The sequence below is a fragment of the Teleopsis dalmanni genome, chromosome 2, assembly GCF_002237135.1.
Source record: "Teleopsis dalmanni isolate 2A chromosome 2, ASM223713v2, whole genome shotgun sequence".
NCBI lineage: Eukaryota > Metazoa > Arthropoda > Insecta > Diptera > Diopsidae > Teleopsis > Teleopsis dalmanni.
In genome coordinates this window covers 171,175,269-171,201,791 of record NC_051847.1, presented here as the reverse complement: position 1 = coordinate 171,201,791, position 26,523 = coordinate 171,175,269, and the positions used below count along the sequence as shown (strand labels likewise).

Genomic DNA, 26,523 nt, shown 5'->3' with positions numbered 1-26,523 from the left:
AAGGTTAACACATTTTGGTTGGAAATCTACGAACTAATGAAACTAATGAGACATAACTTTTTTAAAAATCATCTTTACCAATCAGGTTAAGTTTAAAACTAAGATATTCATATTTGGATGTGCACTACTTGGATAAAGCAGGAAGATTTGTTGCCAATTGAACCGACTGATTTTCTTTTTAATTCACAAGGTTTCAGAATAACAATAAACGGGGCACTGGTCTGCAGTGAAATAGAGAAATACAACCATAGCTTACAAAAATAATACTGATAGTATCTATATTACAAGATACATTCGAACTGAGCATTTTACATTGAAGTAGTCTTAATGTATTGCATTATATACTTAAAATTTTGACATTATTTATTATTTTGAGATACAAAACTAAATTTCTCCTACGAACTCCTTCTATTCTAGTAAAGTCGAAAACTATGACATACAATTTTTATAGTTAAAATATAAACTATTTAAGATAAAAAGCACAAATTGTCCCAAAAACTCATTTTAATCTAGTAATGTAGAAGCTTGTTACTACTATTCAATTATAATAATTTTAATAAAGCAATTTAGCATTTAATAATTAAATCAATTAAATCAATTAAATTCAATATTTGCATGTTTTTAACATTTAAGTGATTATTTAAACTTTTTATGCAATATAATTCTAAATAAAAAGCTATCTGCCATTTAATAGCGGTTACAATTTACTATTAAAAAAATATAAATTAAATCCAATTTTACAAAAAAGAAAATTTCATAAAAAATTCAGAGTGAAACTTTTTTTTTAATGTAATTAGAAAATTAATTATAAAAATATTAAATTATTAATTTGAATACTAAATGGAAAAAATGATGTTTATTGTAATCATCAATTCATCCATTTGCTACTCGTTAAGTGACATTTTTTAGATATTTTTACCTATTATTCAAATATTACAAAAATATTTGTCTACATTTACATTCATTTCGAAAAAATAAAATAGTTTTATTTTAGACACAGAAAACAAAAACTATATAATATTTTAATAGGACAAATATTGATATTTACACAAATTATTTTATATACCGATTTTCATTCTGATTTACTTAAACATACTTTTAAAATATAACAAAAAAATTATATACCAAAAATATATAAGAAAAATATGTTATTGAAAGTTATGGAAAAATTGAATGGCTATTATATAGTGATATTTTGTGGGTTACCTTTAAAGAGACACTTACTACTATCTACTATCTTAAACAAATTGTGAACTCTGATATGACAGAATGTAGTCTATTACTACCTAATATCTTAACAAAAAGGTGGAGTATGATATGACAGAATGTAGTCTATTACTATCTAATATCTTTAAAAAATTGTAGAGTCTGATGTGACAGAATCTAACCTAAAATTCCTATATAGATAGGACAGGAATTTCCTATATAGAAAGGAATTTCCTATTTAGATAGAAATTTGCTATATAATTTTTGTATATATATGATGGATAGATAGGAATTTCCTTCTTATATAGATAGGAATTTCCTTCCTATGTATATAGAAATTTCCTTCCTATATAGATAGGAAGTTTCTTTATAAATTTCAGAATTTGAGACACATATGATTGTCCGACTTTACAAAGCGTCACAAGGATACTATGATACAGAACTTGTTGACTTTATTGTTGATTAAGTATAATAATATAATTAAAATATACTTTTCACACTTTTTCCTTATCTGACTTCAACTTCCCTAATAGTTCTCTACTATTTTTGTCTGCAAGTTTTTTATCTTTATAATAAACTTTTTTGTTTCTGAATTCTAGAACAACATCAAAGTTGCTGTGCTCCTCCCTTCTAAATTTTTATATTTATATATATATAATTTAATTATTATTAATATTACTTTTAAGCAGAGTGTTGTGATATCTCATTAAGTGTTATTTAGACTGGTTCTAATCTCATTTTGACTAGAACCAAAATAAATAAATAGTTGATAAATTAATTTTATTTCTTAACATATTTAATAAAAAACATTACTTTTTAAAAATAGTTTACTATTTATAATACAAATGGTTTATGAAATCAGAAGTGGGTCTTGTCTTTCTTGAAAAATAAACACTTTGCTTCTACTATTCTATAAGCACCTATGTTATAATAAAAAACTTTTGGCATTAAAAAGTTTGAATCAGAGTAAATTTAACAAAGCGTGAGAAAAATAATATTTTATTTTAACTTTGAAGATAATAGATATTTTACATAAATAAAAAGAATATATTCCAACCAAAGTAATATTAATAAATCCACATTTTTTCTGAAGACGATTGCAGTGCCGATAGCATTTTAAGAAGAAGAAGAAGTAAAATGTTGAGAAGTGATATCTACGTATATGAAGATGCCTTGTATTTTTACTCCTTTATTACAATTATTATTGCATTAAAACTTATCTCACTTACAACAAGAGTAAGTTAACCCAATTAACACATTTATTGTTCTCAACTCATACAATTGATTTAAAGGAACAAGCTTTCGAGCTATGGGCTATTTGTTAAATATGAATAAGATACATCAACAACTTTAACTTTTGAACTCACTTTGCACATTCTACAATGCACAAATTTTGTTATAATTTTTTGAACAGCGAAGCATACAACTATTTTATTTAATAAAAAAATGTTATCCAACTTATGAATAGTTAAAACCTAATTTTGTTTAAAAGTTAAGGCACACATAATTTGCTTTTTAAACAATAAGTTTGCCAAAATTTTCTATATCAAATAAACCATAAAAAATAATTTTAAAAACAAAAGTTACTCATACGACCCGTGGGACTTCGCGTTAACATGTTTTACACATGTCTAACTTGTTTCATCCTTAACGTTACAATGCATTACATCTAAAGCAATTGGTTACTTTGAAAAAAAAAAATAATAATAAATAAATAAAAACAAAAAAAAAATAGAAAGCACTTAAGGTTCAAATTTGTTTTAAACTTTAATAAAAATTGTAACAAAAAAAATTGTTAAATATAAATTAACTAATTTATTTATAAAAATAGTGGAAATCTCATTCCAATAAAAACAATCAGATATAGCCCATAAATATTCAAGACCATACAATACGAGTGAAAAAAAAGACGAAAAAAGGACAAAAATTTGAAATGGTACATAAATCGAAGGATGTTTATTTTATTCTTAAATTAATTTCAATTATTAACTTTTATTTTTAAACTCAATCATAACGAAAGAAACTATTTACAAATAATCAAACCTAAGAATTATTTTCAAAAAGACCAGTGATGATGGGTATCTGACAATACTTGAAACAGCTCGAAGAGTCAACCAAAAATTAAATTAATTGAAACTAAGAACTTTGTTCTTGTAATCCAGTACTGTTCCAAAAAAAATTTCAATTATATCAAATTAATTAATTGGTCTGAAACACTACGACCATAGATCAGTCTATTATATCCATGATAAAATAAATGTCTTTTTATTTTGTTGAGAAAAAGAAATAGACTCTAATATTGGATTTAATTATTCAATCTATAGGTTTATTTTAAAAATAATTTAATATATATAATAACATAATTATTATAATGTTATAATATATAATATAATATAAATAATATAGATCAAATAAAAATGTATATTAATGTTTAAAATAAAAAAAAATTAATAACTTAAAATTTAATACATAATTTTTTTAAAGATAATTTATAAAAACTTACGAAGCTCCAGTTATGTCATAAATAAGAATATACATAAAGCCTGAAGAGTTGAGGGTCAAGTGTTGAGGGGTCAAGAGTGCTTTATATATTAAATTAGTAAGATATATTGGGCTTTAAACTACATATACTTACAAAAAATCACAAAAATTAACTCATTATGATAATTCAATGGAACAATAGTTACAGCGGATCACCCAATAGCGGTCACAAGTACTATTGAGTAAAAGTGCTATAGACTGTAATTCGCGATACATTAAGCAAGAAGAAGTGTAATTTATTTCATTCATTAATATCAAATTAATATCAAACGTTTTCAATTAAATAGCTCATTCAATTAGTTTATTTTAAATTAATTATTTCTATATTCAATTAAATACATACGATATATAATTTTGTTGCATTGTTTTCAAAAATATTTTAAATATTTCATATATTAAATATTTTTAATTAAACGACTATTATGTACCAATATAAAATCATTTGCTTTAAATATTAATAGTATGCCTTTTACTTATACGCCTACTTTACTATTGCATTCATTCATCATTCTCTATTAATTCATGATTAACTATTCGTAATACGTAAATATGTATGAACTAACATTTTAGTATTCAAATTTAGTATTTTTGCGCTGTTAAATTAAAGATAATAAATCGGGGAATCATAAGTTAATTACAAAATAATTTCCAAGTTTATTTGTTAAATTATGCAGGACTATTGTTGGAGGCTGAGCTGGGCTGGAGTGGGGTGGGACTGATCTGTCATGTACAAATGTTTATTTCATAAACACGAGCACAAATGAAATACAAATAAGTTTTTTTTTGTTTTTGTGGCACATAAAGGCCAAATTTATGTCCACTCCCCAACCATAGCATCATAGCCTGACTATGTGACTAAACTCTTAATTTATACAATAATGATGATGAGCGAACCCTTTAAGTTGCTATGGCTTTTCGTTTGCCAAATGTCTGTAATTGTTATTGCAGTTAATTTCGTTTTCTATTTTTTCTATGAAAATTGGAAATCAACATTTGTGCAACAATATTAATATGTACAAATAAGATACAATATAATTTCTTGTACTTTGTATACGAACGGGTATTATAAAAATGAGTACGATTTAAAAGAAAAAAAATTAACATGTGCACATAGCAAAGCTAAGACACTTTCAGCATTGTAATGTAAGTTTAATGTTAGCGCAGAAACTCTTTGCTCCAAGATGATGATGATTGTGACCGACTTAAGAAAATCTTTGTTCTCCCACCCGAGTAGGTTACACGTCTTCCATTATTTGCTTAGTTTAGTACAAAGAAAAATATAATATTATATATATATATTCGTGCGTGTGTATATGTACTTATAAGAGAATACAAATGAAAATGTAAGTGTGTAACTGTTTTATTTGCTTTCGCCTTGCTAAGGATGGATGCAGCTTCATCGTTATTATAAGCACATAACTGAACTGTATAGCATAAGGAGTTTTTCCACATTTCCACATTTTCACATTTCCACCCCGAATTTGAATATAAAGACTTTGTGAATTTTAAATTAATGCGCAATGCGCGCTTTACACTTTGCTTTAAACATAGTTAAATCCAAGGACCTTTTGCTGTAGGTCAAGGATTCATACAAATGTGTATATATTTGAATAATAAATTATACAATATATATATGCATTCATATTATGAGTATCACAAACATTTTTATAATCAAAAAATAAAAATAAAAAAAAATAAACAAACCAACAAGCAAGCAAACAAACTCACTTGAACACCATCAATGCGAATTAAACCCAGTAAACAGTCAAACATTCAAACAGCCAAACACAACCCAACAAAACCAGTAAACACAGTCAAACCCAGCCATAGTCAAGCCCAGCAAACCCAGAAACCTAACATACCAAACAAATCAAGCAAATTTGTCATGAATCGTTAAAATGAATTCGATGCCAACGGATATTGAGCACATAACCGTAACCGTTAAGTTGTGCACTGTGCACTGTGCACTGTGCACTCCGAACAACGTACAGTACAAAGTGTACAATGTACAAAGCTAAGTCGTATGTACAGTATGAATATAGCATTTGGTTCTGCTGTATGTGTCAAAAGCAATTTACCTTCTGATGTAAATTATTGTAGTATCTGGTTATGTATGCTGGTAGTTGTTCCGCTGTTTCCAAGCCAATCCACTGAAAAACAATCGATGCCGATGCTGATGCTGATGCTGATGGTGATGGTGATGCTGACGATGAATCATAATCTTCGTCCTCATCCATTCAAAAGTTCTTTGTATATTTATTACTTTTATTTTGTATGTTCTGATTATTATCCGAGCTGTAATTTTTATCGTTGTTGCTATTGTTAAGATTCACTAGCACATTTTTTCAATTTATATCTTTTTTTGTTGGTTTTTTTTTGATTTTTTTTGGTTTTGTTACATTTATATACGTTTTCTGTTTTGCATTAGGTCACTGGATTTTTGGCTATTGTCGTCGTCGGTTTGGCTAAACCAAATTTTAGTTTTCGAAAACAAAAACATTCATGTAAACTTTGTTTTAGAATCACAATCCGTGAAATTTTCTTGGAAGCAAACATCATCGAAGCATAAAATGAAAATATTTGTTTCTTTTTTTTTTTTGTTTATATATTATATTTTAAATTTACAACTCAACCAACATTTTTTTTTTTTTTTGCTTACATTATATTTTTTCTATATTATTCTTGTTTAGGGAATATTTAAAATTATATTATACAATATAACATACAGTATACAGTATATCACTTGAGTTATGAGTTATTGAATTTTTAAGTATATTGTAAATGCAAGAGCTTTTGCCGCCAAAATTGCAGCACTCACGTGGCATAATGAAATCGTCATCATCATTTGGGTTAGGCAAGTGCAGGCTAATTGGCACGAATACTACTACTCTAGTGGTACAATTTAATTGGGTCAGGCTATGCGTATCCATGTCAGAACAGTTGCACATGGGCACGTTTTGCAGCAGAGGATTCAAACGGTTAGTTGAGTTCGTTTCTGGTACACTGCTTTGGTCACTCAATAAATTTTATTTTATTTATGTATTTATTTTTTGTAATTTTTTGCATTTTTTTATAATTTTTTTTTTTATAACGAAGGTCTTTTCCTTCTGAGTTATTACAATAAAAACACTTGACAGCCGCATTATTGGTTATAGGGTGCGGCATTGACAACAACAATACAACAATACACGTAAGTTACTGAATAGCAATATTTTTTTTTCTACAAAAAACATAAATATCATTAGCAGCTTTTTTCCACGTGACTTAACGATTGTCAAATAAATCAAACGATTTGTTGCAGGAACAACGAAGCTTTACTAAGCCTCTAGCGGATAGGCTGAGGATAGGCTGGCTGATGCTGAGAACAACTAAGTGTGCGCATTTGTTGTAGTAAATTACGAACGAATGCAGAATGCAACTCAACGCAAACAACAAAGATATGTAATCCACATCTTCAAATCTTTTCTGCATAACTGCCAGCTCACCCAAAACCAACGGCACCGACCGACCGACCGAAAACACTCAACCAACAAGGAAGTTGAGCTCCCGCCGACAATCGTTCGTCGCCCACTGACACTGCCACTGCATTCAGCTGCATACACCATATGCAAGATTGAGAGCAACAAAATATAGCGGCAGACAACGTAAGAGCGGACGGAGAGTGTGCTGACTAAAATATGTGGTCCGGCAGTACCAAATCACACCACATGAAAATCACTAACACTATCCCTCGATGCAGCGCTTTAGCGCGCCTAGTTGGAGGACTATTTTTTATTTTTTATTTTTTATTTTTTTGTGTTTTTATTTTTTATTTATTCCTATTTTTACTTTTTTTTATTTCAAACTAACTTTGTATGTTGCGTTGTGTTGCGTTACGTTGTGTTCCGTTGTGTGTTGAGTCTTGTTTGGTAAATATGACCAGATTTCAGTTTGGGAAATATGCAAATTTATGAAAATGAGGCTGCTCTAAAAAACATATAATAAAAAAGGAGTAATCTTTTGCATTACAAACAGATTCGTTGAGACATACCAGTTGGCACACGTCGTAACTCTTAAGCAACGTACTTGGTTGGGTCTGTGTTTATGTGTACACACTTGCATCTGCAAAAACTTATGCACATAAGCACAAGGATGCGATGGTTGCGATGGCTACGATGGCTGTTATTGCTGACTGCCGACTGTGTGTTGTTAAAAAGGCAAACTATGCTCCTTGAAAGGGGCAATTAATATAACTACAATCTGGTTATACAAATATTATTATAACATGTGTGTGTTATCCTTATTTCTTCAGTCACATATATTCCGATCAAATCATTTATTACTATTGTATGTATTAATATATATTATTTATATATTAATATATATTATTTATATAATATATATTATTTATCTAACTAAACGCATATACCATTAGAAATTGGGATGCATATCAATGACAACACCATAAACCCGCAAAAGGCGATTACATACTGGGGATTGGGACTAGACTCCAAGTCGACTTATTGGGCTCAAATAAAACAAACATCGGCAAATGCAAGCAAAGTTGCTGCATCTTAAGCAACACTGATAGCTAACTTAAGAAATCCCACCACAAACCATAGTACTTTATATATGCAAGATTTGTGCAGACGATTTAAAAATTGCATGTAGAAGAAAAGCTCATGAAAAAAAAAAAGAAAAACTGTACAGCTTTTGCGTACCGAACTGTATCCAAGGCAGTAGTTCTACTGATCGGCGGAATCATACCTATTTACTTGAAACCCCTACGAACGAAGAAAACGCAGAGAACTGAGATCGGTAAATAACTCAATAAAATTTTAATACGTAAGAGAACAAACCTTCCGGATTTATCAACAACGATGGAACTCAGATTCAAAATGAAGATGGATGACAAATTTTACCCGAGTGCAACAAACCCAGCTAGCTATGGTTATGGATGTTTTTAAAAATTTATATAGAAAACGAAAAACAGAGTACTATATATATTGTGGAACAGAGAAAGACAATGCTAAACACTTTTTTTTCAACTGTGAAAGATTTTGGCATGAAGAAAGAACGTTGCTAGAAGAGAATATTGATCACTTCATTGTCGAAAATATCATTGAAAATTTAAGAGAACAAACAGAAAATTGGAACAAAATCACACAATTCATATGAAACGTGATCCGGAAAAAGGAAACAACTGGACGCAGCATAGACAATAGCAATCTAAAGACTTCTGAATCGGAACAGGAGTGGGTGCCTGGAAGTAGGTTCTACAAGAAGTATACACCATACATATTTTATGAATAAGAGATCCTCCCCGAAGTAATTCGAAGTTGATCCTAAGGGGTGCAGTTCCAAAAAAGAAGAAATTGTGTTTTAATCCGTATATTATACAGTAGGAGTCAGGCATACCATTCTGCGGACGATTACTTTAACGGTGCACAACGTAATTTCACATTCTCACCCACAAAAAAAATTTATAATATTATAACATTGCTTTTGTATACATGTGTATTCGATTTCAGTTCACTACAGTATGAGTTGAGCTCGAAGTACCTCAACTAAGCTCTAAGTAAAATATTATTTATCTTTATATGTTATTACGATATTACTTTTGAAAATATGTATATTCATTTTCAACACTCAATAATATGAGCTGAAGTCTGTGTACCTGAAGCTTCAACAACTTTATATTAAATTTGATGTTAAAGTCAATTATGATAAAAACTATTTTATTTATAGAAACTATTGTTTTAATAAAAAGGTTGTTCAAACACACTACTGTTCAAAAACCTCTCTATTATAAAAATTTTATATTAAATTACTCTAAAACATATTTGTTTTTTACTTTGAACAAATGAATAAAAACATTTATTTGTTCATTCATACATACATATATTTCAGTAACCAAATAAAACTGAAGTCACATGGCGCTAAAAAATGTTTAAAGGATATTTTTTTAAGCAATAAATTTAAATATAAAATCCACAACAAAGCATTTGGCTATACGCAAAATAAATGCGCCAAACTCAGCAGTGAAAATTCTCTTTGATATTTGAAGCATGATTCCGATTTCCTGGCTGTCACGATTTACCAAAGGATTTTAATCAATTTTAATATTCTGTATAACTTTTTCCACTTAATTCTCGATATATATGGCTTAATTTTCGATATATATGGCTTTAAAGTCACAAAATTTTACATAAAAAACACTAATAACAAGTAGACGCTTCACTATGGTATATATGTAAAAACTGTTTATATTAATTACAACTAGATATGCTTTTTAGTTCTTGTTACTGTAATTAATATAAAAAATTTAAAACATTAAAGCCCCATATATCAACAGTCTAGCTATACCGTCTAACTATAGCATAGTGGAATAAGTTCCTCAGAAGATTGAGATTTATGAGAATCCGTTTTCAAATCGTGGCGCCCGAAAATTAAAATTAATTAATTATTTTTTTAAATTTCATATATATTCATATATAATTTATTGTTTTTTTAAATTTCATATATATTCATATATAATTTATTATTTTTTTAAATTTCATATGAAATATCAAATAATTTTAAATTTTAACACTTTAAGAAAGAATATAATGCTTCCATGTCTGTTTTTAGTGCCATCTAACGATTAGTTTGTTTATACCCGTTGATAGAGTGGCTCGTGTATTAGTACTGTCCGTCAATTTACAATATTGACAGTTTTTCAAAACAAACAGAACGCGTAAAGAGACGAGGAGGCATGAATATATTGTCGAAACAAGTCAACAAGACTTAAAGTGGCACGTGAAGTGAGCTTAAATATACAAAATATTTAAAAAATAAATTTAAATTTTATTTGTTAAATTACACATTACAATACAAATAGTTTTTTTAATAACGATGGACTGTTCTAAATTTTTATATATTCACTATGTTTTTTATGTTTGTTTTTATGTTTTTCTTTTACTTGCCAAATTAGTCCTCGATCCGACAGTCGCGGTTTTTTCTTATTTAACCCTACTAATTTCGTTAATGACTTATGCTCACAGATAATTTCTTAAAAGTTCTATTAACTCTCGATCATTAAAAAAGATATGACAACAAAGTTCTTAAAAAGGATTTTATAAACACAAATAAAAAATATATACCTCACCGATAATTCTGATTAGACTCCTATATACTTTGTTTGAAATCTTATAAGATGATATGATCTACTTTCATTCTGTCTTTTTTACTTAATTTCCTATGTTAACTTGGCAATTAATCTGTACATATACGAGTATTGATACACATTGGTATCAAAAATCGAATAAAAAACGTTCTTATCAATTTGCTAATAAAACATTTTTGATGGAAATTTCTATCTTTCAACAAATCCATTGGTTATCCAGAAACACAGAGAATGACTAAATATACTAAACGATAATATAGAGACTGCAGAGCTTGTCTACAAGACATAACAACCTAAGCCAAAAAGCTAGTTCTTCCTGTTTGAAATGCTCAAATCTAATTTGGTATTGAGAATACCAGGAAAGGGTATGCAGTATAGGTTATTTGAAAAATATTGCTTTTTTCAATAAAAAACTCAAACGAGGTTTTTAGTGCTTAAGTTTACATCTAAGCAGTATTGTCATTATATATCTTGAGAACTGATATGGCAAAACTTATTAGTGAAGAAGTTTGTTTTATTTTAAGTGTTTCTTTATTAGCATTTATTAGCATATATAAGTATTTTACTTTTTTATTACTAAGAGAACACATGTTAACAGAACACCAAACCAGAACAGGTTTCTGAAATTTTGCTCTGGAAGGACAACTTATGCTTACAAAGGTAAAATAAAGACATTGATTAATACAAACCATAGAATATTATGTGGTAAGATAATATATCAAATTCGATGGTTGGCGATGTTGTGAAATACATTGGTTTAATTCCACAATTTCTTACAGAACACTAATTTGCTCCTTTTAATTGACGTCAAGAATTTGTTTTCTAAACTACAAACGAGACGAGAAATCGATAGACTGCAATATTGTATATTGTATCAATAGATTATGGCGTAAAATAAACCGGCTCAAAGAATTTCGAATACTGATCTTTTAAATAAAAGTTATCTTTTATTAGCTCTAAGAAATGCAACTATAAACTATATTTAAAATTATATATAAATAATAATTTGAATGTTGCTCTTATCATACCAGTAAAGGAGTCAATAGTCAATAGGCATTTAAAATAGATGATCTATGGTATTTTTCATTTGAATAAATATCGAATCATATTTCAAAGAAACTTTAATTAAAAAAAATATATTAAGATAAAAATAAATATTTTTTTTATATCACTCAAAATATTAGCTTTAAACATATTTATAAATGTATATTTATTTATATATAAGTATATATATATATATATATATATATGTGTTTATTTATACATTTATACATCATATTTATATATATATATATTACTAAATTTATTATATTTATTATAAATTTATAAATATAAATAATTTAGAGGGTTTCCGAATAGCAAAGAAAGAAACGACAAACAAAAATTTATTTAATTTTATTGAAATTTGGCTGACCATACAACGCTGTTTCGAGTATTACCAAGTACTCATCATCAGTGGTGTTAGGAAATAATCAAATTTTTAACTAGTTTATAGTCCGTATATAATTTGTTTGGACTGCAAGTGCCACGCTTAGAACTCGTGCCTGTTTGTCCTTTCTTTCTTTCTTTGCAATTCGAAAACCATCTAAATTTTATTATAGCTTCTTTGTCACCATATAAAGAAAGCGTAGTTTTTTCACAGCAAATCTAATACTTACTTCAAAATATTTTAAATAATATTATAATAATATAATAACAATATAATATATTATAAATATTTACTTTAAAAATATTGTTTATTAAATATATAAATATTTAATAATAAATTTGTATAATTTTGGATAAAATATATAAACTATCGCTTATAATTTTTATTACCATGAAATAATTGATTAAAGTTTATTTATAAAATGCAAATAGTTTTAAGATGAAACTATTATGAATACTCAAAATGTTAACTAATAGCACTTAAGAAGATTCTTGACACAATACATATAATAAATTCTCAATAGAAAAACACTTACCTGTACATGTGGTGTTGCTAAAACTTGCATTAGTTCATCTTTCAGAAATTTATTTCCACCCGCGGAAGCCAATAATTCTATCACATCTCTGCTACGTGTTACAGCATCTCCAGGTGGAGCGCGATTTGGTGATATAACTGTTGAGCTTATACGATCGAATAACTAAAAATATATCAAATTAGAACAATATATTAGTTAAAACAAAAACTATTTTATACATACTTGTAAGAACTGATGTAATCTACCATCACGTAACATTTCACGTAGTACATCTGGATCAACATTTGAGTCTTGTAAAGCATATATATCATCAAGGCAGTCAAGTATTCTTTGCACAGCTTCAATACCAGCTTCTTCATCAGCCCATTCGTTTAACATATCTGAAGCTGATGCAACAGGCACTAAAATTTAGAAATGATAAATGTCTTTCTCTAAAAACTCTATCCAATAATTTTATTAATTTACTTGAATCAGTGTCTGTGCCAAAAAGTGGATCTAATGTAGTACCGCCAGCAATAGCTTGAACAGCACCTTTTAACTTACGTCTAGCATTATAACGTTTTAATTCTTCAACTGTATCAGCTAAATGTTGTCGTTGTAATTTATCCCTATCCTATAGATCAAATATTAATTTAATAATGATATATATTTAAATAAAAGAAACATACCCGCATCCATGGATGTTCTAACACTTCAGCAATTGATAATCTATGATGCGGATTTGCTGCAAGCATTTTCATTACTAAGTCTTTGGCAGTTGCTGATATTGATTTCCACTCTGGCGCTTCAAACTAATAAAAAAGAAGAAACATTTATTTTAATTCAATTAATTTTATAATACTTTTAACTCGTACCGTAAGACGTCCACGCGCAATAGAGTTTTGTAATCTAATACCGGATCCTAAAAATGGTAGTCGACCTGAGAGCAGTACATGCAGCATAACACCTGCACCCCATACATCACACCCTTTACCATAAGAACGTCGCGTAACTACTTCTGGTGACATATAGTGCGGACAACCAACGCGCCCTAGAATTAAATTATTAAAAATATATAAAATTTTAATTGTTTTATATATTGTGTTGTTGCTATAGAGACTTACCATGTGTTTCTATTGTTTCTCTGCCACCAGGCAATTGTATAGCTGAGCCAAAACCACCCAATTTTACTGGTGCCGAATTATCTACAGTAGCTAAAAGTGCACATGCTGGTCGTACATCTCGATGCAGAATATCGTTCTCATGACAATATCGCAAAGCCTCCAAAATTTGTCGCATATAATGACTTTAAAATATAAAATAATTATAATGTACAATACAGAATGTTATATACAATACTATTTTCTTACCATGCAACAGCTTCACTATAAACAAAACCCGCAACTGCCCTTCTCACTACTTCGAAACACAAGTCTGAACCTTCCATACTAAAATAAAAAGATTTTAGAATTTATAAATTACAGAAATATTAAAAATTTAAGTTTGGGATAATCTATATTTTCATTTACTTACAATTCGAATACCATATAAAGCATGCCTTCTGAACTGTATGTCTCGAGCAACTCTACTATGTGTGGATGCTTTAACATATGACATATTGTGGCTTCTCTCTTCAGGTCTGAAATTAGCATATTTTGTTCTAATTAAATTAAACATGCTATTTACTTAAAAACTGCTTCAAATAATTTTACTATTAAATAAAATAATAACTAGAAAAAAAATTTACAATTAAAACTGTTCTATCGTATAACAAAAATATCTATTTCGAATAGAAAAGAGAATTGCTAATATTCAGATTTTAACTCCAAAGATGTAAGTGTGACATTGGCTTAGTCTATTAACGATTAAACACGCGAACCTACATTTCAAATTTAAAACGAATCGATAACAAACGAGTTAAAGAATGGTATAAGTACTATTTAAAGTGAACAATAGAATTTTACTTAAATTTACTATTTAAAAAACTATTACGAGAACATATAAACAATATATTAATTCTTAATTCTTAATCTTATTTGAAGTCAAGTTTTCCTCACAATAAGTCCTCACCAGACATTCGTCTGAAATCTCTAGAGCAGAAAATGTCTGCTTCGTGTAACAAAAACTGTTCTCAAGATATAGCCACTTTCCGATCATTTAATTGCCGCATATAAAGAACCCATGACTTAAAACTGCAGCAGTTTTCATGTCCTCCCACACACACCAACTAGAACCCTATTTATTTAAGACTTCATCCCAATGAAGTACCACGATCCATTCACTTTAACCCAGGCAAATTTCAATTAGCACCTCACATATTCTAACTTCGTTTCTTCTAATCCCTTATACCGTTACCATATATTACTACAAATATTATTCGTAAAAATGTTCTGCTTTTGCATGATTTTTAGTCTGTGTGTTGAAAGGGAGGTTGCAAATAGCAAATCGTCTTGCAAAAATAACGGCCTACTTAGCATAACTTTTGGATCATTTTAGTCATTGTAATACCATTGTTTATGTGGGCATGCTAACTGTTCCAATTAACCAAATCCAAATATTTTGCACCAGGAAAAGCATTTAGTTTGCTATAAAGATATCTGCCACAATTGTTAAAGTTAAACTCAAAGAATGCTTAGATATAAGATAATAAAGATTATTTTTAAGAATTTAGCAGAAGATGGTCTAAATACTGTATTATATTTACAGTACTAAAATTGTTTCTTAAATTAAAAATAGATATTCTTGATTTTGATAATGACTAAGAATACAAGCTACCATAGAATCGAAATTATAGCATTCACACTCAGTCTATAATGGCCACATTCATTTCTTGATAAAATTGTTATTATTTTTTATGATATAAAACAATATTTTAGTGGTAGCTATTGTGATTAGTAGAATACACAAACTCGTAAGAAGATCCAAGTCGTAATTTTCACTCATTTTTACTGGAGACAACAGCATTTTATCAAAGATCTATTTACGTACATATAACTTTTCAATAGGCTTCAGCTCTTCATACCCTTCCCTAAAGTTATGTGCTTGTTGAAATAAGCATTTGGAAGAATTTCGCTTCCATTCTTATTTTAAAAAAGTACAAGTATTTTCGTAATTTATATAAAAATATTTTCAGATTTCGATTTGATATTGTTAATTAAATTCCAAACTTCTTCAAACATATTTCACATTTTACTCAGTCCCTTAATCTTAAAGATGTTCAATTACTCAAATACTATAAGTAGTGATATATATATACATATATATTATAATTCATAACAATGTAAGAATCTACAAGTATTTCAATAACAAATTTTGTTTTTATTTATTTTCTAATATTTTGCAATTTTATGGATTTCTTCTATTATTTTTTTTTTTGTTGGAAGTAAAAGTAGAAGTAAAAACAAACACAAATTGAGTAGACAGCACCATCTGCAACTGTCATAATGTCTAATATACGTCATGGATTCAACAAAAACTTAATAGGCAGTAATATTTTCAATAATTCATATATGTAAACGAGAGTATACATATTTATATATATAGAAAACAGCATAGCCGTTAGTCAAAGTGACTGTATATTTTTTGAAGGTCGTATCAATTGGCGAATTGTTGCAACATAAATGCTCTTTGGAAACATAATTTTGAATAATTGATCTGCTTAATTATAATTTATTCACATAACAAGAATGCCCGAGCTTACCAGATGTACTTAGACCAGGGCTAGCAGTGAATTTCGCAACATCTACTATTTTAACAGCAAACTGCTGGTTCGATTCCCTGTGTATACAGCGGCGTACAATTGAGAATGGTCCCCTGAAACCAAAAGAAGAAGAAGAAAAATTATATTAATGAAAGCATCTTACTTTCGAAGCTGTTGATTTATTTTCACTTTTGGTAGCAGAAACAAATAAAGTTAAATAAAACAAATGATGTCACAAACTTTCATCACTTACTTGCCAATAACTTCACACAACTCGTAAACATCGTCGAATAGGATTTCATCTTCTGCCATTTTGTATAATTGATGAACTGCTGCCCAACACTAAATTGCTTTGTTTAAGGAGGAATACTGATGAGTTGAGTTGTGTTGAGTTGTGTTGAGTTGTGCAGGCGTAGTGCAGGCGTAGTGCTCAGGTCTTCAGTTCGTCAATTCGTCAGTTCGTCAGTTCGTTACTATAAATCGCCTTCGGTTAACGCGTTTTATTGTGATGATCTTTTCTGCCTCTGATTCTGCTTCTGCTTCCACAACCACTTCTACTTTTCGCCACTGTGTATATTTTCTCTAGAGTCTTCTCCACTTCGTTTGTTATTTTAAGAATTCATGTCTTTACGGAAAACAAAAACAAAAAAAAACCTAAAAGTATAAAATAAATTATTTTAAAAATGCGTATAATTAAGTTATGAAAAACAAGTAAAATATTTCTTCAAAATTTAATTCAATTGCCATGTATACCACACCACCAATACTGCTACCTCCGCCATCGTCGCCCCCACTAATTTTAACGCTTTTAGGTATTTTAACAGCATCTTAAACATGAACATGTCAATCATACTTTGAGAACAACTTTTTGCCTTTTTTTGTTCGGTGCTCATTTTTGGAACGGTTATGGTGAACGCATTTAACGGTGGTAAGCAGACGAAGACAACCCATTACAAGGGAATAAGGGAACAAGGGTGCAGAATAGAATAATATAATACAAAAAAATATTAAAAGAAAAATGTTTATCTATGCTTGGCTTCACTTTTCGGATGTATACGAAGGAAGGAACACCTCTCACTGTCAATGCGCCTAAAAAGAAATTAATTTTCAACCGGAAATAGATTCTAAGCGATAGTCATCGAGCGGCAGGTTTGGGAGAACATTCTTCCATGGGATAATTGTATGCCGATGCAGAATTCATATTTTCTTTTTTTTTCCTATTTCGTGAATTGACAACTATGAAACTGATAGCCAATTTGCGAAGGTAGCAAATATTTTGAATTTATTTTATTTATTTGATTTATAAACATAAAATAAAGTAAACTAAAATAAAATAGAATAAAATAAAATAAAACAAATTCAGAGTAAACAGGAAAGCGGAATAAAATGGAATCACGTGCTTGATTATATACTTTTTTCTACCTTTCTTTTGATAGATAATATTGAAAAATAAAATATATAAAAACTTTGAAGGGAACCTCATCGAAAAGGAATTCACTTATGGGGATTTTCAACAGATAAAGCGACATTTAAATAGAAATTTTAGTTAAAGCTTTAAAATGTAAATGAGAAAACCTAAAAGTTATTCTACACTCGAAACCTAAACTACCTTTCTCTTCTTCCTCAATGCCGATACAACCAAATTCAGTTTTGGTCTCCTAATTTTCCACCATCATGAGATTCTTCCCATTGTCTTATATAGTCAATTTGTTTCAAATTAAATCTTAATTAAATAAAATTAAATAAATTCAAAAGGAGAGCTAAAGTATCTTAAAAGTTCTTAAAAGTTAATCGTGTTGTGTATTTTATATTAACCATGACGTAAAACTGTGGTGTAGTATATACCAAATTAAAGTACATAAAAACTTCAAATATTTTAAATAAATATTTGTACTGTGATTTGTGTTTTCGTATGCCAATGATAATAATAAAATAATAGAGCTAAGTAAATAATAGTATTAAGTGGAAAACAATATTGAGAAGCTAGTAGAAATAAGATTTTGCCAAAATAAAATGTTTTGAAGAATTTTTTAATTAAAATACCTACGTACATAAATCTTTTTTAATAACACAAACAATTGAAATTTAAAATTTAATACAAAAACAAAGTATAAATTTTATTCATTAGGTTGAGAAAATATTCAATTGACAAAAAAAAATTACATTTACATAAATTTTTACAAAACAATATTAGCTGACACCTTGGCCTATACCCTTTGCACTGCGATCAACTTGATATATTGTGCACCGCTTCGTATGTAGAAGTTTAGTATATCGAGAACCAGCTTTTTCGAAGGGAGTTTTTGAAGGTCTTCATCCTTCATCCTCTCGTTTCTATACACCTCTTGTTGTCTGTTGGGGCCAAGTGCTTCACAGATGATTCTACAACTCTTGATGAAATTGAATACTAGATCGGTGTATTCAATTGCATCACAGCTAACACCTTAATACAAGAAACAAAAAGTAATGTGTGGAATACTTCAGATTAGGTTGAAGATTAAATCAAAAAAGTCTCAATATCTGACAAACTAATTATGTATCTGCAAAGCATATCTGTCACAACTAAGAAAAACTGCATATAGAGGTATTTTGAACAATAGTAAATTACAACAATCAAAATTTTTTATTTTTAATTAATGGAATCTTTGGCTGGCCATACAGCTATATCGAGTATTGGGAAATACTTATCATCAGTGAAAGATGAGGACACTTTTCTAGTAAAACAATAGTTTCTATTAAGAAACATGGTTTCTTTCGGGATAATTGACTTTAAAAGTCATATATAATCTATATATTTTATACTTACAATCTCTCTATCAACAATATCTTTTGAGCACGAGTAACCTCCTTAGGCTTTTATAAACAAAGTGCATATCAAAACACAATTCAAGAAAAGTGTGGATCATAGTGTTTTACAAAGCACTGGTTTCATGTAACAGAGATTACTTTTGAACCCTGAGACCCGGCAAGAAGCGTTAATATAAAAAAGCCATTAAAAAGTCAACTATAATATCAGAGCTATATTATAACTATTGCCCTTAAAAACTAATATTTAATTAAAATTATTCTCAAAATATTTTAAATATATTAGAGAAGTTGAAATATTTTTCCTTTACATCTGTGTATCCCTAACTCTGTAAAAAATATTACAATCTTTATTTTTATAAAATTATATTAATATAATTAATTTTAATAACAGACTACATAATAAGTAAGTCATAAATTATAAGTCATTTAGAACTGCGGTAAAAAAAACAAGTCTACATTATTATAAGACAAGCAATTTTCACTCTCGAGACTACATTCTCAGTTTAAAACACGGAAATAAAGTGAATAAAATAGACGTTAACGTGATTTTTGGTTCGAAATAGAACAAAGTGATTCGAACACAACAAAACCTCCACCGACTGTAAAATGCTGGTTTAATAAGCGTAGTCGTCGTTTTCTTCTGGTCGGATTTCGTCAATATCATCCAAAGACGACAAGTAAATGGTAGCATTCTTTTAAGAAAAAACAGCCATGTCGCAACTATACCACTTGAGCAATGTAAATTGGTCAATTCTGAGTGCTACGCAACTATTTGTTTACCGGAACTTTTCCAAGAATTCAGGAAAACCAACCGTCGAAGGAAGATCTTCTTCCACCACGACAGTCCCGATTTAGCATCCAATGACTTCTTTTTATTCCCAAACCTTAACATTAAATGCGTAACGAGCGTTTTTCTGCACCCGAACTGCTCGTTGACACATCCAAGATCTTGGTTTATGAAATGTCAACTTCAGAGTGGTAAAACTGTTTTGAAAATTAATTCAATCAAATGTAAAACTGTGTTGCTCGTCATAGAGAATACTGCGAAAAACAATAAAACCATTTTTACTGATTAACCACTTAAAAGACTTAAAAGATCAACCCTCGTATAAACTTGAAAAAAGTAACCAGTTTAATAATAATAGATAGGCACCCAAACGGATATACAGATAAAAGTGCAGACTTGAGCTGTCTTCATTTAGTTAAGAAATGGAAAAATATCCTAGTTCAATAATAATAGACAAACAGACAAATGGACAGACTTCGTCAAACAACAAACTATTCATTTGAAATAATACAAATGATATCATTAGTTAATAAAATTGATTCTAAAAACAAATTTTCAACATATTTCTAGAGTGCTAAACGTTTGGACTTGTATGATAAGATTGCATTCTATAGTAAGTAGAATTTTCAACTGTAAAATTAGTTTAGATACTAACAACAGACTTGGGCAAAAACAAAAACTTCTGAGATTGTTTCCATTAATCCTTTTCAATGTTAATAGTATTTCCCTGAATATGATCTACGTGATTTCCATGATGAAAGTTCACTGTAGACATAAAAGGCTTCGACATTTCAAGTGAGTTCCTTAATGATCTAAACAAATGTTCGTTCTTATGTCAATTTTCATAACACATGACACTGATTCTGAAAGTATTTGGCTCTTCGACCAAAGAAGCTGTGGAATCATTACATAGATTTAGTTATTTACATTTTTAACTCAATACCAAGGGTCACACATTAAACATGTAAGATGCCAACTAATAAGTTGGCATTTGTGTGGTTTTCACTGATGTAGATATATGACAGTTTTGTGTGATTTTAGTTTGCGGTTACGAGTCTATTGATTGGATGTGTTTAACTCCATACAACCAAAACAAATTTCGAAATTTCGTTATCAAAGACATATCAACGAAGTACTGTTGCGTTGAAGGAAAGGTACTGAAGTATTTCTTCTTCTGTGCATTTGTTTTAGTAAACATCAAAAACCTTTGTCAAATGAAAATGAAGATGACAGTTTTGTCAACCAGTGTATGAATATAAAAGTTACAAAGAAATTTTAAAATATTAATGCAACAACGATGATAAATATATAAAAAACATTGCTACAGAAAAATACAAAATTTTCTTCAAAATTTTTGATTTTCAATTTTCAAGATAGGAGATAAATCTATATTGTATCTAAACTCTATTCTGAAAATGCTTTTTCCACAAATGGTTGTCCGTATAAGGATACATATATAAACTATAGTTACTGCGATAAATACACATTATCAGTATTCATACTTATTCAGTTAGAAAATTGAATCAACAATGATATAGATTAGCATATTTATGAAAAGACCACGATTGGTTTTTATTACTTTGTATCATAGGTCAGGTTTGACTAATGTGGCCGTTGGTGTAGTTGACTAACACACTTAGATCCTACTGCTCCATTGTGATACCACTGCCCAATGCAACACCTTAACTGTATTACTGATGAAATCATTATGAAGCTCTTATAAAACGCAGTATGCTTTTAAACTTACAGATGTGCTGGACACATCTGTGAAAGAGCTAACGACAAGTTTGTCAAGAATATATCTCTAACACCCTGCTAATAGCTAGTGTCAGGCAGCTAAAAAAAATGCTCACTGTTTCTTCTTCCGCTTTATCTTCACAACTTTTACAATATTTATGGGTCGAAGCTTTCAACCTAAGAGTATGACGGAGTTGCAACCGCTTGATTAGGAAATAATAAGTGTAACTATCACAAAAGAATCGTAAAAGAAGCACTAAAGCGTATACAAACAAACAAAAAACAAGATATAACACATATATATAACATATATATAACAAAAGCTTGAGATATTGATGTAAGTAGTCAAATAATACCGCACTGCTTTAAAAAAGCAGGATTTTGCCAATTTTCTACATGGAACGAAGAGGACGACATTCCTTTAGTTTTCTTAAATAACCTAGATGAAGACCGTGAATTGATGAAACAGAATTAAGAAGCGTGATTTAAAGTAAATAAAATAACTTCCAATGCTACTTTTAACTATTATATTGAGGTTGACAAAAAAAATTTGTACATCAAGCTTTCCTACAGTTGACGAACATTCCTACGGTCAGAGCATTATAGCTCTGAATTAGTGAATCAAATTCTGACCGCAACGGAAAATTATGTTGTGTATTCAGTGGATGAAAATGGTCATCAACCTTCCAAGAATGAAGCTGAAGACTCATTCAGAATTCTGAATTTTTATTTGCAAACTGATGATACTACAACTGATAATCACTATAAGGCTTCAAATATATTGGAATCTCTTTTTGCTTAAAATAAGAAAAAAAATTAAAATCCCAAAACCTTTCTAGATTTCTAAATATTTTACTTCACTATAACTTCTGTGGTGTATTTGATTTCAAATAGTTTCTTTCAAAAATAAAAAAATATAAAAGCATTCTCCAACTCGAAGTTTCCCTAAGTCGAACTTTTTCTTTGCAAAAAGATACTTTCAGTTAGAGAGAAACATAGAGAGAAACATAGAGAGAAATTGGAAAATTCAGTATACAATAGATCTATTTCTTATAAACATTCTTAACGCAGGTTTCCGAAAGGTTTCATTTCTATTAAATTAACCTAAAACAAGAAGTTTCATGTAAATAACATCTGTTTGATTTATTTTAAATTAAATTTGGTAATGAGAACATGAAAATGATTTTATGGTACAACGGATTTCGCATGGTTTCCGGAGTGTCCGTGTGTTCATTCCTGAGACACTCGTTTACAACGATTAAATACAACCCAGTACTTCCGTTGAAGCATCATATTTTACTCGTATGAACGGTAGAATAAAATAACATGGAATCCACATAAAATAAGAACTATTACTAATATGTTTAGAGTAGTTGTGAGAATTCTCTTTTTAAATTTTTCTGGTTTTTGAAAAGGCTTATATGAATAAAAAATTGTAAATTAGTTTTTATTTTTAATTTTACTTATTTAAAATAATTCACAATTTTTATTTTTTATTCACATAAGCCTTTTCAAAGAACAGAAATATTATTAATTTGCCTTTACGATAACACATTTTATTCAAAAACTAATAAAAAATTCTGTTTTTAATATGTTAATAATAAAAGTGAAATTTTTATTCATATTTTTTTATTACTTGAGAACTGCTTCATATACAATATCTCACGTAATCTTTGATAAGAAGCAGAGATAGCATCTATATGATACTCATATTTATGAGTGCATAAATATATATATATATATTATATTATCACTTAATTATTTGAATTTTTTAATGGTTCATTGGATATATTGAGTTTAAAATCGTTAAAACAATATCTGCAACAACCTTGACAGTAGGAGAAAAGGGGTGTAAGCATTCTACCGAGGACCGAATTTACAACAAATCTACACCTTTCGTAGTTTTAAAGTGCAATAACCTTGTGCTGTACTCGTGCCAAAAGGTACTTTTTTCTGGACATTTTTTTTGTTTTACTGCCTTGTTTTTGTTTGTTTTAAATTCTACAAATCAAAATTGCTGTTAATTTATTTCATTTGTTGTTTTGTTTTTTGTCATTTTTGTCACTTATCTTAATCTCATTATATTCATTTCTGTTTTTTTTTTATCAATAATAATTAAAAATTCTGTGGCATGTCAAATTTCGATAACAGGGAATGTTGAGTGAATCAGTCTTATTTTGAACAAATTATTTTTTTTAAATTTATGAAATTATTTAATTTATTCAAAATTTATACAATTCATAATGCACAACTTTGATATTTACTAGCAAATTGTAAAATTAATTAAGAACTCTTTAAATATTTATACGTTTTAGGAGTTCACATACTTACAAATACACTCAAATGCAACCCTATTGGGCGGTGACAGGTCCTTGATATTCTTATTTTACCTTGTAGGTATTTTACATTTTACAAATTCCTTGACACTTTGTTCCTCCCACTCTTCAGCCCCATTCAACTAAGCAAGATAAGTAGCAAACACTTAAGACTTATTAATTTTTTCGTTGGTGTTGAGAATTCAATTACAAGTTTTGTAATTAGTGCATTTTTTTTTTGGATTTTTTTTATTGAGTTTTTTCGTATAGTAAACTCCTTTAGACCGACACAAAAGGACGACGCTTTTTACAGACACAAAACGATGTAAAAATGTACCAAAAACAAACAAAATTGCGCGAAAAATCTACAAAAACGACACGACAAAACTACGTAAACTATATCGACCGAAATACAACACTCGACGCATATATAAAACTAATTACTTATTAAATATTAATTAATTTTACAGTAGTTTAATTCATTAAATTTTAAAACTCCCCACCTAAAATCGACACTTGCAAATTTTCTACTGACATTCGGAGATTCTGCTTTCATTTCGAATTCTTCGATTTTCGGTATTTGCTTGTGGAAAGCCGCATCGTGATGCCATCATGTAAGAATTTGAACTTCGAAATATTTGCCACGTACAAAGTGAATTTATTGTGTTAATTTGTTAAAATAATAAGAATATATATTTCATATTCATCGCCAGTGCATTTTACATTGTACTAGAAATAAATTAATAAACTTAAATAATTTCAAAATATTAACACATAATCATTTTCATAAAATATTATCAAAAAATATTTTTTTTATTCTATCATAAATTAAATATAAAGAAGATTAGGGAAATAAATGGGAAGGTTTTCAGTAAGTAGTAATAGAATTTGAATTTAATTTTTTTTAATAAGTTTATACTATTGTATATTCCATAATTATTATTTTTATTTATTTAATATAAAATAATTGTCTCTCTAACAAATTACATGAAATTATTTATTTTGTTTTGCATAAGTTAAATAATATTTGATTATATACATATATCACTTACTTTCAATTGAATATCATTTCTCATATAATTAAAATGAAATAAATAGATAATTTCTCATTCCCAACTTTGGAATTTTTTAACAATTATATATCATATTACATTCATCATATAATTTTGATAAAATGTGAAATGATTTAAATTTTATAAGATTTTAATAAATTTATTATTCAATTGATCGAATTTTTAATAATTTTACTTTTAAAATTTTTATAATAAACATTTATTTTATCTTTTTTTATGGCTAAAGTTGGCCATAAATATTGCTAGTTCAGAGCCATATTCTCGTAAATAGTACGACTTTATATTAAGACAACAACAGCTCTTTTAAAATATTTACTTAATATAATAAAAACAATAAAGACAGAGATAGAGTTAAACACTTTATCCAAACTATAAGATAATTCAAAATAAATGTTAAAACTACATGTTCAGTTTGCTGTAAACATATATAGTTATTAATATACTATATTTACATATATCCATATTCGCGACATTATATTATATTGCATATGTAACATACATATGTATATTATATATAATCAAAATAAATTATATTCATTATTTCAAAAATTAAATAAACAGTACTCTGATAAATAAATATATAATTTATATACACATATATATATAAATATCTATATATATATTATATATTGATGTGACATATTAATCTTTCAAAAATTTCATTGTATATTAATTAAGTACTTAAGTAATTAAGTATTTGACGTAAACATATGGCAGCATTCATTAAAGGTTTGTGTCTATGATATTATAGTAAATTTACTATAAAAGTTTATGTTCGAATAAGAAAAATTGAAAAGTCCACCAAGAAAACGAAAAAGTTGAATATGGAACGAAATGCGAAATTATTTCGCCTCATAATTTTTTTAAATAAAATTTAGTATTATGACTTTTTTAACTTAACAAAACAGATGATTTAAAAGATGTCAAAAAATTTGCAATTATTTGTAGTTTTAGGTGGAAAAAGTAGAAATTATTGTAAGTATGTATGTGTTATTTCTAATAAAATTAAACTAAATACAAATTATTAAATACAATTACAATGTCCAAATTTACACATCTTTGAGACAATAAAGCTTAAAGCTACAGATCTTGAACAATATTACTTTGTTATAACATTCAATTTCTAGTTTTATAAAAATTGAAAATAAATTAATCATAAAAAAATAAATACTGAAATATTGCAGAAATCGAAAAAAGAGATGAATCATATTAATAACTATCGAAAACGAGTGAATACATTTTTATTGTTAGTACAAAAAGATAAGCAAA

General features: G+C 28.3%; 1 protein-coding gene across 4 annotated transcripts in view; it reads right to left on the bottom strand.

Annotated features, from left to right (window-relative positions):
- Nucleotides 1-24,722, bottom strand: part of LOC119677310 (peripheral plasma membrane protein CASK) — a gene marked incomplete at its 3' end in the record, with an annotated part of 73,242 nt that extends 48,520 nt beyond the window's left edge. Inside the window, 11 exon segments of one of the 4 annotated variants that reach the window (XM_038088596.1) lie at nucleotides 12,856-13,017; nucleotides 13,078-13,256; nucleotides 13,321-13,468; nucleotides 13,524-13,646; nucleotides 13,710-13,885; nucleotides 13,959-14,140; nucleotides 14,205-14,282; nucleotides 14,368-14,494; nucleotides 16,535-16,647; nucleotides 16,788-17,188; nucleotides 24,198-24,722. In XM_038088596.1, the coding sequence (XP_037944524.1) occupies nucleotides 12,856-13,017; nucleotides 13,078-13,256; nucleotides 13,321-13,468; nucleotides 13,524-13,646; nucleotides 13,710-13,885; nucleotides 13,959-14,140; nucleotides 14,205-14,282; nucleotides 14,368-14,494; nucleotides 16,535-16,647; nucleotides 16,788-16,846 (1,347 nt within the window). 4 annotated transcript variants of the gene reach the window in all.
- Between the last annotated feature and the right edge of the window lie 1,801 nt (nucleotides 24,723-26,523).